Source organism: Carcharhinus amblyrhynchos, chromosome 8 (genome assembly GCF_965287045.1).
Source record: "Carcharhinus amblyrhynchos chromosome 8, sCarAmb.v2.hapA, whole genome shotgun sequence".
Lineage (NCBI taxonomy): Eukaryota > Metazoa > Chordata > Chondrichthyes > Carcharhiniformes > Carcharhinidae > Carcharhinus > Carcharhinus amblyrhynchos.
In genome coordinates this window covers 59575179-59588383 of record NC_137331.1, presented here as the reverse complement: position 1 = coordinate 59588383, position 13205 = coordinate 59575179, and the positions used below count along the sequence as shown (strand labels likewise).

Below are 13205 nucleotides of genomic sequence, written 5' to 3'. Positions count from 1 at the left end.
ACGACACCAGTGAGAAACCCCAGCAGTAGAGTACAGGAGTGGAACAGTGAGAGTCATATGACTTCCTGTGCCTCACAGAGCAAAGTGTTAAAATATTGAAGGTGCACTTCACATGTCTTGATAGTCCAGGAGGCATCCTTCAATACTGACCAGCAAGGATGTATGGAATAATAGTGGTGTGCTGCATCCATCACAACATTATGGAGCTGAGAGTATTGCATATAGAGGAAGACACACCACTGGTTGAAGAGAACGCAGAGAAGGTGGAGAATAAAAATGGAGTACCCACCACTAAGACCTCCTGCTTATATCACCGTCAGGGCTGACCTAATAACACACAGGCATAAGAAGTGAAATCTTGCTGTCTGTTTCCACCACCAGCTGTTATAATTCAAGTCAGGAACTCTAAAGTGTTTTATGATGTCTGCCTGGTTTTGCAATTTGAATGTGGTGGGTAAGTATGAGATATTTCGCTTCAGATATGATTCAACTGATCCACTAGGGAATTTTTATCAAACAAAGTTTATTTAAGAATACAGTTAACACATTGAAAGAAAATTAGCAATAACCTTTACCAATTACAAACAAGAAAAGAAAAACCATGATATTGTATAAACCTTAACAGCTAAATATCATTCCAACTAAACAAATCCCATAAACAAAACCCTTGCTACAGGTTTAGCACAGAAAATTAAAATGCTAACATGATGCTGGAATTTAGTCGTTTGGCTGGATGCTGCAATTCTCTTGAAACACACAAAGTCAAGTTTGAAGTTAGAACAGTCTCCCAAAACACCAGGGAAAGAGAGAGACTCTGGGTACTAACTAGCAAACCAGCATCATCAGAATTTTCACTCTAGGAAGTCAAGAAGCCTTGCTTCCAGGTGACCACAGAATTTCCAATACCGGAGAGAGAAAGAAACACTGCTTTTCAGTCTGATGTCCAAACACCTTCTAAACTAAAACATTAGTTCAAAACTGAAAACGAAAGAACGCCTGTCACCTGACCCATCAATCATTTTTCCCCCTAACAATGCAAGGTCATAATAATCCCAGAAAGTACCTGAGGCCCAGAGTAAAAATAAACAAACTTCCATTTAAACTGTTGAAGCAGCAATAAAAGGACTTCTAACAGATGGCTGAGCAACAATGAATAAAACCAAAGCTGTTTAACTGCAGAGAGCATGATCTAAAAAAAAATCATTTCTTAAAGGTACACTAGTGTCACAAGGTCTATCACTCACCCATTGCACTCTCTTTACAATCTTTTAACCACACATCAACCCAGTGGATCCCAACATTTATTGACAATGTGAAGCAAGTGAAAGGATGAGTTAGCAGTCCAAATGCAATAATAGGCAAGACATGAAATTAAAGCTAATGTATAAATTCTGTAAACCATTATTAAAAAATGAAATTTAACAACACATTTTTCTATCGCCCATATATAGAAAAGCAGAATACTGCGGATGCTGGAAATCAGAAATTAAAAACAGAAAATGCTGCAAACAGTCAGCAGCATTTGTGGAGAGAGAAACAAAGGCCAGAATTCTCTGATCATTCACACCCCAGCATCACTGCAAGCGAGGATGGAGAATTTGGCACTTAGCCAAATCTCTGTTCACTGCAGGGGGAGCAGAGAATCCCCTGCAACAACCTGAGATTTCCGGTCAGAGTTAATGGCCGGAACTTTCCGGCCGTTCATGCCGATAGAATCATCTGGTCCTGCCAATAGTGCACCCCCACTGTGGGTGTCCTGGCAGTGAAGGTATATTCAATGGGAAACCCCATTGATAACGATAGGATCTGAAATCCTGTCATGGGCTAATGGTGAGCTGCCACCTACCACCAAGAAACACATGGCAGGTTGTGCAGGAAAGCCCAATGTTTCAGCTCTGTGACTTCTCATCATAAGTTCTGATGAAAAATCACATGCTGAAATGTTAACCCACGTGCATACCCTCGATGAATGACATTTTCTTGAAACTTGATCTTCCTACCACTTCTACATAATACGTCCATGTGATTTCAGCAGATATAAAGACAGTCAGTTCAGATCCCTGCCTTGCATGTTTAGATGCTCTTGCGTTATACTCTTTGATTTTGGAGCCTCTGAGAAAAACACTGCACCTGTGCAGAGGCAGAAGCAGCATCTAGAGCTGAGGCAGCAGTTTGGATACTGGTTGGGGGAAGGGGGCAACTGATGAGAAGTGGGGGTACTTTGAGTGGACTTCCCACTTCCATGTCCTGTTTTACCATCATCCCTCTCCTGGACCAGCACTACATTACTCCTACCAATCAGCTGGCAGAGCAACTTATTCCCAGGCCAGTGAATTATTGTAAGGCCACAGATATAATTTCTCATCCTGTTTATGACACAGACATCTGCAGCTATGGTTGATTGAGATTGATTTGAGAACTGCGCTTGAACTCCATAGAGGTAGCCACTCTCTCCATGGCAAACAAACTCACAATTCCATGTGTCACCAATCCATTAGAAATCAAATTCATTCCCCCAACTCCCCACTTTAGTGGGGAGAGTTTATGGCATGTTGATCAGTATCAGGGTCAGTATCAGTCTAAGCTTCTTGTGCACCTCTCGCATTCACCTTCTCAACAATAGTCCCTAGGGTTTAGCGTCAGTGTCCTGCTGAGCAGAGCTCCTGCCATAGACACTCCACAGTTGTCCTTGTTGCCAATATCTGCTGCTGCTCACTTGTAAAGCATAAATCACTCAGTGAAAACCTCATGAAGCTTCGAAGTGAAACCACTGAAGTATGACTATCTGCACTGTATATTGTGTAATGTTGCACTCTTAGAAGGAATGGGATTCTCTGAGGATTCATCTACATGGATGTCCTGCACTGAATGTGAAGGCTCTGGAAGACGAAAGAAAGGGACATGATTTAGTCGTGGCAGATTCATAATCTTGACGATCATCATACTCAGTAGGTGTATATCTGAGACATTTGTATTCAGTCACCAGTTATCTGCAAGCTTCCTGTGGCTGAAAGAGGAGCAGCTCTGCCACTTATCTCCAGGTTCTGTTCCTCTGCATCTATAAGCTGGACTTCTTGTGGTGGCCAACCTCCAAACCTCTTCCTTTCTCTTGCATTTTGCACCCTCTTCTGCAAGGTGAAAGAACAGATTTGTGAGTGAGTGAAGGTCACCCAGTGGATGCAATGCACACGATGAGGGAGATTATGAGGCAGATGCATCACATCGTGTGAGAGTTGAGGTGAATAGCAGTGCTGATTGGATGAAGGTGAGGTGCTGAATCATATAGAAGATGACAGCTGGAAGCTGCTGTAAATTTAAGTGGTGGGAAGTGATGTGATGGAGAATCAAGACAGAGTGAAAGGATATAGTTGAATCAACAAATTACTCACTTTTGTTGGCCTGGTTCAATCTTTAAACTGCAGGATGCAGAGCATCCTGTACTGCATCCAAGACCTGGGGACAACTCGGCCACTGCTCACCTCCTCAGCAATTTCTTCCTCCTATTCCTGAACAAAAACATGTCTCCCTAGCACTGTCCTGCACCCAGGAATAATCATAATGATGTATCATTAAATCTGGTCGATGCTTTATATCCACCATCCATCCTGAACACATCCAATGTCTATTTGTGCATTATCCTTTAAGTACACTGAGGATGCATCATGCGGGCATACTTCACAACTGCAGCTTCGAGACACAAAACACAGAAGTCAAAGTTAATTATTACAGTTGAATTGACACTGCGGACCTGTTGGGTTAACCTCCCAGGTTTTACCTATGCTATTCCCCACCTTCCCCACCTCTGAAGACATCTTCATTTGAACATTGAGCACAACGTCATAAGTTCATAAGTGAGTCCTCGTTCAAGCAAGAACATCAACATTGATTTGTCAGCCTGCCATTCATTAAGCACATTGGCACAATCATTCTGAGCAACATATGATAAATAAAAGAAGCCAAATCCTGTGACTGCCAGGATGGTAGAAGGTGAACTTGGAGGTCTTTTTACAACAAGCAATTCCTATTTTTCTATCAATGGAATAAGTACACAGTTGGACCTTGGCAAATGCTTGAGCTGTTCATAACTAATTGGTTGGTTGTTTTTTGCATGTTTTTCAAATTAAAAAATGTAGCTTTTGATTTCTATAGGATCTTCAGAATATTGGAGCCAGAAATGTTTGTGTGATGACTGACAAAAACCTAGCCAAGCTCCCGCCTGTTAAAGCTGTCCTGGATTCATTGGTTAAGAATGGAGTAAGCTTTAAAGTGTTTGACAAGGTCAGAGTGGAACCAACAGATGGAAGGTAAGCAGTACCTCGTTGGGAGAGCAATTTTAAGGGGCAAGGCCTTAATGATGTTATTATTGGTTGTGCCCTTAATCTTGCTATTACATTATTAACAATCTGTCAGTGAAAAAAATACTTAAAATGAATACTTTTTTAAAAAGTGTGCTCCCACTTTACACTTTTAGAACAGGTTGTCTTGTCACATGTCACCAGAGACTACATCATACAGATATCTCTCTATTAAATGGCTTGTGTGATGGTTTGGATTCTTCTCTAGGCAATGGAGAATAACAACAATTTGGGCAGCAAGGCTGATGCTTCACAATCTTGACGAGGATTTATCTCATTGCACCACTTCCTTGGTCACATCTAGCTTCTCCTTCCTGCCTGTTGCTTTAAAACGGGCCCATGTCCTCAGCAGATTTCCTTTGTGTCCACCCGTGACACTGCAGCCTCTTTGGCTCATTGTGTGCAGGCGACAGTGAGCTCCAACAAAGGGCCTAATAACATTTGAATCCACCTCCAGTGACTTACTTATGCCAACAGTGACAAAGCTGCCATTCCTGCCTCTCCATTTCTGTTACCAGTGAACTGAATGGGACCAGTGTCCTAGCAGAAAGGATACATAGGGAGATGGCAAAAGCTTTAGACTAGTAAGATGATGGCATGGATCGACAAGGAGTAAAACAAGCCAAAATATAAATGAAACAGGAAAGGGGAGCTTAAAGCAGACGAAGTTTAGGAAGCATTATGGAACAGGAAGTAAAAAGATGATTTAAAGTAAAGTGAGGAATTGTTATCAAAAGTGAATCAAATCATAGAATCCCTACGGTGGAGAAGGAGGCCATTCGGTCCATCAAGTCTGCAACAACCACAATCTTATCTGCTAATCCCCCTAATACCAGGGTCAGTTTAGCATGACTGATCAACTTAACCCAGATATCTGTGAGAGGAAACCGGACAAAACCCATGCAGACAGGGGGAGGATGTGCAAATTCCACACAGACAGTGAACTGAGGCCAGAATTGAACCCGGGTCCCTAGCGCTGTGAGGCAACAGTGCTAACCACTGTGCCACCGTGAAACTACCTAAGCAGCAATGAACCCAGTGTCCATATTAAAACAGGAAAGCTGGAGGCAATAATACACTGCAAGGAACCAGGTACAGCTGGGATTACTGAGACATGGCTACAGAAAAATCAAAAGTCAGAATTAAACGTTAGGGGTTATTACATATTTAGAAAATATAAGAGAAATATAGAGAAAATAGAGGAAAGATGGGGCAGCTGTAGTTAATGTAGATGGAAGATAATAAAGGACCAAACGTGTGGAATAATATTCATGTGAGATTCTGACTACTCCAATATTAATTGACCTGTAGTTGAAGGGGCCAAGGAAGTGGAGTTCCTAAAATTGTACAAGACTTCTTACTAAGCTGGTATACAAGAAGCCCAGCAATAGAAGATTCACCACTGGATTTAGTAATGGAGAATGAACCGGAGCAAATAAGACAAGAGAAGTAAGAATTTGGGCCATAGTGACTACCATCTAATAAGTAATGAGATTGATATAAGCACGACAAAGACCAAAGTCGTAGATTGGAGAAAAGCCTGAGAATAAAACCTGAGAAAATAAAATAGATAACAATATTGGCAAGCAATAATGCAGAAAAACAAAGGAAAATAGTTAACACTGTGTAAAACAACAAGCCCAGGAAATATAAACATATTCCACTAAAAACAGAAATAATCTAAACAGAATTGAGGCACTGTGGATGAAAAATGACATAAGAAAAAAATGAACAAGGAAACAAACATAAACTATGTCCATAGATAGCAAGGAAAATAAGGACAGAGAGAGTACCAAGAGATTAGGAGAAAAGTCAAACAATTAAGTAGGTAAAGAGAAGCTATGAAAGTAAATTATGGAGCATAAGACAAGGTAGTTATAGATTCTACAGGTATGTAAGCAAAAAAGTTTGAAAGTTGGGATGGGAATAAGGGTGGACAGTGAAGGGAAAGATTTCTCCCAATCCACAGAGACCAAGCAAGACTCAGGTTCTTTGTGATCACTGTTTATTCAGGCAGCTGCAAGGCCCATACAAGATAGAGTTCAAGCTCCCTGAAGAATTACAAAACACTAGTTTTATACTGATTTATAGATAGTGATCATTTTAATTTTCACCAATTAGCAAATTACACAGTGGTGCTCTGTTTTCTCAGTCCAATTGTGTCTACAAGACGAGATTACTTCATTACATTCCAAGTGAGTACACGTGATTATATTTTGCAATCACTGTTAATACTTGTTAGAGTCCCAGACCAGAACCCCAAGTTACATTCTGAAGCCAGAATAGAGCTCAACAATTTTTGTATTTTGGAATAAATGTAAGGATAGGATGTTAGGTTCCAGGAGAGACTCCACTGACAAAGTATGGATATTTTACGGTAAAATAAACTTTATTTAATAACTCAGTTTAAATATAACTCCAACAAATGAAACAGCTTAACCATTAACAGTTGAACACTAATTAAAAATATAAGGAAGCAACTTTACTTTTTACTTTATGACTGTTACAGTTCCAAATAAGTCCCATTCATGCATAAATCAAATTACTTTTAAATAAATGTAGTTAGCAAATCCAGGCATACTTATTTTAGAGAGAAGTAAAGGTCAAAAAGACTGCAAAATCCTTCTAACTTCAACCAGGTTTCTGCTACAACTCCCTACTTTCTGCAAAGTGTTTTTCTCTCTGCTACAGACCAATCTAGTAAAGTTAAAATAAGTAATTATCCTGCCCTCCTAAAATCTGAGCTGTGTTCCCTCCAGATATACCAACTGTTCGTTTCACAAAGCTGAATTTTTAAACATTCCCCTTAAACATGAAAGTGTGCATATTTATATCAATTGCACTTTTATCATCATATACTACATTGTCCAGTCACTACTAAGGCATATATATATTGTAGCACATGACTACCTATGGTTAATCCTGCCCACTCCTTTGTCCAGCTTGCTGTTCAAGTTTCTTTTCACCCCCTCAAATGGGATAAAATCTCAGAAAGTAATAGTGAAATGACTGAAATGTTAAGAAATGACTTCAATTCAGTACTGACTCAGAAGCAGAGCAGATGGACATGATACCGGGGGATGAATTTAGAAATGATGGGCTGAATTTTCCCAGTGCTTTGGAGATAGCCTAGGAGGATGGAGGCCTGGCAATGTGGTGGCAGAAGGCATTGGGAGGGGAGCTTGCCATCCTCCTGTTGCATATTGTCAGAAGCGGGAACCTCAATGGCACAGCCTCCTACCAGATGGCAAATTGAGCCAATTATTGGCACAATTAAGGCTACATCTCATCTCCCAGAGACATCTTACCCACATTGGATGGACCCGTCATCATGTAAGAAGATTGGCAGATAAACACTGGTGGCCCCACAGCAGTTCCTTGGGGTGTGGGGGCGATGGGGGACCTTCATTAATGGCTGATTTATGGTCCATTGAGAGACCATCCAGGAGTAATGCCCCCCCACTATGGCTTTAGCACTGCTGCTTGCAAATGCTCCTCCCCTGCCATCAACAGACCTACCTGACTGAAGGTGGCTCTTTAAAATGAACTTCCCTGCCTTCAATGGTGCCTCAACCTATAGGTGACCTCTCCTTTAATCTGAAGCCTAGAAGATGGGCTCCCATTCTATATTGAATAGGCCTATTAATAATACCCAGAGTCTTGACTGGAGCAGGGTGTCACTGAGAGAAAAGAGTTCCTTTGGTGTGCTGAAAGGGGAAGAAAGGGGAAAAGATGTCTTATAGAATCATCATACTGGAGGTGATGGAAATGGCAAAGTATGATCCATTGAATAGGGAAGCTGATGGATTGGAAAATTATGACAAGAGTTACCCCATCATGCTTTTGGAAGGGAGGGTGAGAGCAGAAGTGCAGAAAAAAAGAACCACAGTGAGGTGAACCACAGTGGGGAAATCCTTGGTTCATGGAGAAGGAAGACATATTGGAAGGACTGGTATTGATGGTTAATCATCAGAATAGATGTAATGGAGATGTCAAATGGAGTAAAGTTCTTACAGGAAGGGGTGTGTAAGGAAGTGTAGTGAAAGTAGCTGTGGAATCCTGTGAGCTAATATTGAATATCTGTCGATAGCCTATCCCCAGAAGTGGAGACAGAGAAGTTAAGGATGGGAAGAATCAGAACTGGATCAGGTGAAGGTGAGAGGGGATGTAAATTTGATAAACATTTTCCAGTTCAGGGTGAGAGTAGGAAATGACACCGATACAGTCATCAATATATCAGAAAAGGAGATGAGGGACAGGGCCTGAGTAGACTGAAGGAAGCAATGTTTCACAAACTGGCAAGTATGAGAGCCATGTGGGTAGCAATAACAACACCTTTTATTGGAAGAAAGCGGATAGGGTTGAAGGAGAAACATGTTCAACTAGGCAGAGGAGGCTGGCGGTGAATGGCACAAGTTGGGCCTCCTTTCGATGAAGAAGCAGAGAGCTCTGAGTCCATGGAATTGAGGAATGGAGGTGTGGAGAGACTGAATATCCAAAGTGAAAAGCTGGCACCAGGAACTGTTAGCAATGTAAAGCACTAGAAGAGTCACGGAGACGGGTGGGAAGGGATTGAGTAGGAGAAGGAGTAGGGTGGGATTTTCCCAAAAAAATTCCAAGTGTCAAATTCGTATAAAAACTTGAGTAAATCCCACTGGTTTATTCCCTGGGATTTTCAAAATGAATCTCCACACCTCGTGAATCACAGAGTGCTCTGGTATGAATCATGATGAAAATCTGTAGGTGGGACCTATTCCCGCTGGAGAGGCTGGCAGCATAGCACTAAGCGGGCCACCGTGTATGCACTGATCTGTCAGTGCCAAGATTGGACATATGCAGTAACCCCTCACTGCTGGCCTCTCGATCACTGGCCAATCCCACGACCCTGCATCACTGGTCATGTGACCCCTCACCCCGACCCCGATCGCAGACCTCCCGGACATATCCAGGCCAGCCCCAACTCCTCACCTCCGAGCCCACCTCAATTCTCACCCTCCCCCTGGTAGACCTGATCTCCCGCTTTTCCCACCTCATCCGCAGCCCTGACCCTTCCACTTTCCAGGCTAGCCGACACCCACCTCGTCCTGATGGACAGCCGCGATCACTGGCCTCCCTTTTTCTGTCACTGTTGAATGCAAAGTGGCAGCGGGACCCCCACCAGTCTCCCCTGGAGCCCCGCCCCTGGCCCTGCCCCGTGGTATTGCTCGATTACTGGTGGGCAGTGCTGAGGTGGCCCCAGGGCATTGCCACTTTACCCATTGGACAGCGCAGGGGGCCAGACTGGTACTGCCAAAGTGGCAGTGCCTAGGGGGCACTCCCCTTTGTCCCAACCTCCTGGGGGTGCTAGGTGGACCCCCTTCACTTCAGTGGGCTCAAGCCGCCAGCTCCCCACTAGTGGGATGTTGTTATAAACCCTGCTGGATTGAAAAACCCCTGACAGTGGGGAGAGGCTAGCAGACTTCAGTCCTAGACTTGCTAATTAGATTAAAAGCAACACTTAAATAATTTATGCAGCTTTGCATCAATTTCTGGTGCAGAGCTGATAACGCCAGAAATCCAGCAGTCGGAGATGCATAGGGACCGTGGCAGCCGGCAGGAAGCCCGCTACATGGCCTCCACTTGAGATTTTCGGTCAGCGCAGTGGGCCAGGAGATTCGCCCTCGTAGATACAAAATAGGAAGAAATCTGTTCAGTGGGGCAGGAACAGGCTGAAATGATGGGTCTACTGGGGAGATCCTGTGGACTTTAGGACCAATGTAGAAGTGGGCTGTTCGAGGTTAGGGTCTATGAGATGGAGATGCGGTGTTGGACTGGGGTAAGCACAATAAGAAGTCACACAGCACCATGTTAAAGTCTAACAGGTTTATTTAGTAGCGCGAGCTTTTGGAGCACTGTCACTTCATCAGATGAAGGTGAAGGGGCAGCACATCTGATGAAGGGGCAGCGCTCCAAAAGCTTGTGCTACCAAATAAACCTTCTGGGTTTTAACCTGGTGTTGTGAGACTTCTGATAAGGTCTAAGAGGTTGGAGGCTGTGGAGGGAAGGTCTCCAAAGGAAATTAGTTCAGTGAATAAAAATGAGGCCGATTGATGTCTCCTGTTGGGTTCAGCTAATTCAGCAGAGATTAGGAATTAAATCTGGATGCTTTCTGATCTCTAAAGCTCATTACAGCCTCCATCAGCACTTACCCATAACTCTCCATTTTTAAACAATTAAAGATGTCTCATCGGTTTAATCTTTCAAAATGTATTATTCTGTCGTGCTGTTTTATTTTGAGTTGGTCATTCTGTATTTTTTGGAATGTCACTAGTTTCGATGAAGCAATTATGTTTGCTCAGCAAGGACAGTTTGATGCCTATGTAGCTGTTGGAGGTGGATCTGTGATGGACACGTGCAAAGTGGCGAACCTGTACGCCTGCAGTCCTGATGCTGAGTTCTTGGACTATGTCAATGCACCAATAGGGAAAGGAAAACCTATCACTGTTAGTCTCTGTCCTTTGATAGCAGGTGGGTCCAGGCAAATGTATTAAAAATGGAGTTGGCATGAATTGTACCATTAGCAGTTTTCTGTATGGCATAAGAATTGTGATCACAAACTGCAAATGGCTTTTGTGTTTGGAAATAGATCAGTGTAAGTGAAAAATGTTGATGGCAGAGAATTGCCAGGAATACTGTATCGCATACAAATATTTTAAAATAGGGATATTAATTTAAACATTTGGGAATATTTAAACCATTATAGAAACACCTGATTCATCTGCAAATACAAATGTATGATCCTGTTATAAATGTACCAGCCTATACTGTTGATATATTAAAGTATGCAGTCTATTTTTATTATGTATTTGAAAGCTTCTTAATCACCAATTTATAGCCCCCTCGAAACCTTCGTCAAGCTGCACATCTAAAACCATTCAAATTGTGGATTGATGGCTGTAGGAAGGAGATTTTGAACTATTTTCACTTAACCATCCTTTACTATGCCACACTCCACAGCACTAAAGGCCTACTGGTATGATACATGGGAGTTCACCTTTAACAATTTAAAATAATTATCTTGACTATTAGAAATTTGTTACCCGTGTTTGTTTTCCCACAACTGGAGGCAGAAGTTGGAATTATTAAATCCAGAACAAAAACAGAAAATGCTAGAAAATCTCAGCAGGTCTGACAGCATTTTTGGGGAAAGAATAGAGCCAATGTTTTGAGTCTAGATGACCCTTCATCAGAGTATTTTGTTTTTTATTAAATCCAGAAGTGGGTAAATTTGGTTCCTGTTTCAAATTTTTAAACTTGGCCTGGAGTCAAACTTGTCAAGGTTAGATTTATCTCCTTAATGTCAGTAGTTAAAGGAAAAAAAGGAAGATTTGCTTATACATAATATTCTTCATGATTTTAGGATGTCTCAAAGTGCTTTACAACCAGTTAAATACTTCTGAAGTATAGCTACTATCGTAATGTTGGAAAAGCTGCACCAATTTGTCCTAAGCAAACTTCCACAAAAGTGATAATGACCAAACAATCAGTTTTTTGTGGTGTTAGTTGAGGGATAAAAATTGACCACAAAAACTGATCTCCTAACTAAGCTCTTCATCAAAATTGTACCATGAGATGTTTTACATCCTCTTGAGGGGGCAGACAGCACCTTGATTTAATGTCTCATTAAAAAGATTGCCCTTCCAACAATGCAGCACTCTCTCAGTATAGCATTGCTATGTCAGCCTAGATTATGTGCTCAAATATCCATTGAAAGCATGGAAATTCTTTACAGCATCTGTGGTGGGAGAAACAAAGTTAATATTTCAAGTTTGTATGACCTTTTTACAGAGTTAAAGAGGGGGGAAGTGATGGATATTATATTGTTATAGCGGGGGTGGAGCAGGTGAAACAAGTAGAAGTTCAGGGATAGTTGTGAGCAAGAAGAGATTGTTCAAAAATATTTTGGGCAAAAGGCATAAAGAAGTATTAATGATAGCGTTAAAGACTAAAGAAGGTGCTGCTTGTTACGTTAAGGCAAGATAGTAGCATGTGTTAATGACAGAACAAAGAAGAGCTCTGTGAAAGCAAAACTTAAGAACAAGTGATAGATGGCCCAAAGAGAGAGAGAGGTGGGGATGGTTTTATTTTGATAAAAAATATTTAGGATTTTTAAAAAAGGTCATAATGGAGGAGAGAGTTCACAGTCTGAAGGTGTCGAATTAAATTTTGAGTCCAATGGGCTGTAAAGTGCCTAATCCAAAGATGAGATGCTGTTCCTCCAATTGGTGTTCAGTTTCACTGAAACATTGCAGCAGGCCTAGGACATGTGCACATGAGAACAGGCAATAAATCTCACATCCTCTCCAACCCATAATCTGAATGTTCCCTACCCACTGTGACCAGACACCCCTCGTCACCACCACCTTCCCTCCAACACCTTTCCTTTTCTCCCTCAACTGCAACAGGCCTGCAACTACCATCTGCTCACTCCATCGACCAACGTCTGCCCATCCACTGACTGCTATCTTTTCCACACTCCCCCACCCCAAAATCAGGCCCTGCTTCTCCATCTTGCCCTGAATGCAACCTTCCCCACCAGGATGTCTGCCTGTTCTCCACTAGACTCACAACATCAGCCTCTCCCTGCCTGCTCCTTCGCCGTGTGCTTTCCCACCTGGCATTAAAATTTAAATACATTTATTTATATTTAAATTATTTAATTTTAAAAAGTAAAATATGTCTTGTAGTTATAACCTACCAGGTTTCCCATCTATAACTCATCTGACCCTTCCCCACACCTGCTTCTGCTTACACATAACACATCTTCGTGGTAATATTGGGGCTTAAATATTACAAAATTGAACTTATTGT

The 13205-nt window shown here is 41.9% G+C and overlaps 1 protein-coding gene across 4 annotated transcripts in view; it reads left to right on the top strand.

The window, feature by feature from the left end:
- adhfe1 (alcohol dehydrogenase iron containing 1) overlaps positions 1–13205 on the top strand; it is a 51123-nt gene that overhangs the window by 9525 nt on the left and 28393 nt on the right. For all 4 annotated transcript variants that reach the window (XR_013887724.1, XM_080194143.1, XM_080194142.1 and 1 more), the window contains exons 5-6: positions 4150–4304; positions 10666–10862. Coding sequence is in view for 3 of the 4 variants with exons in the window: in XM_080194143.1 (XP_080050269.1) it covers positions 4150–4304; positions 10666–10862 (352 nt within the window). In the remaining variant the exon portion in view is untranslated. The remainder of the gene's footprint in view (positions 1–4149; positions 4305–10665; positions 10863–13205) is intronic.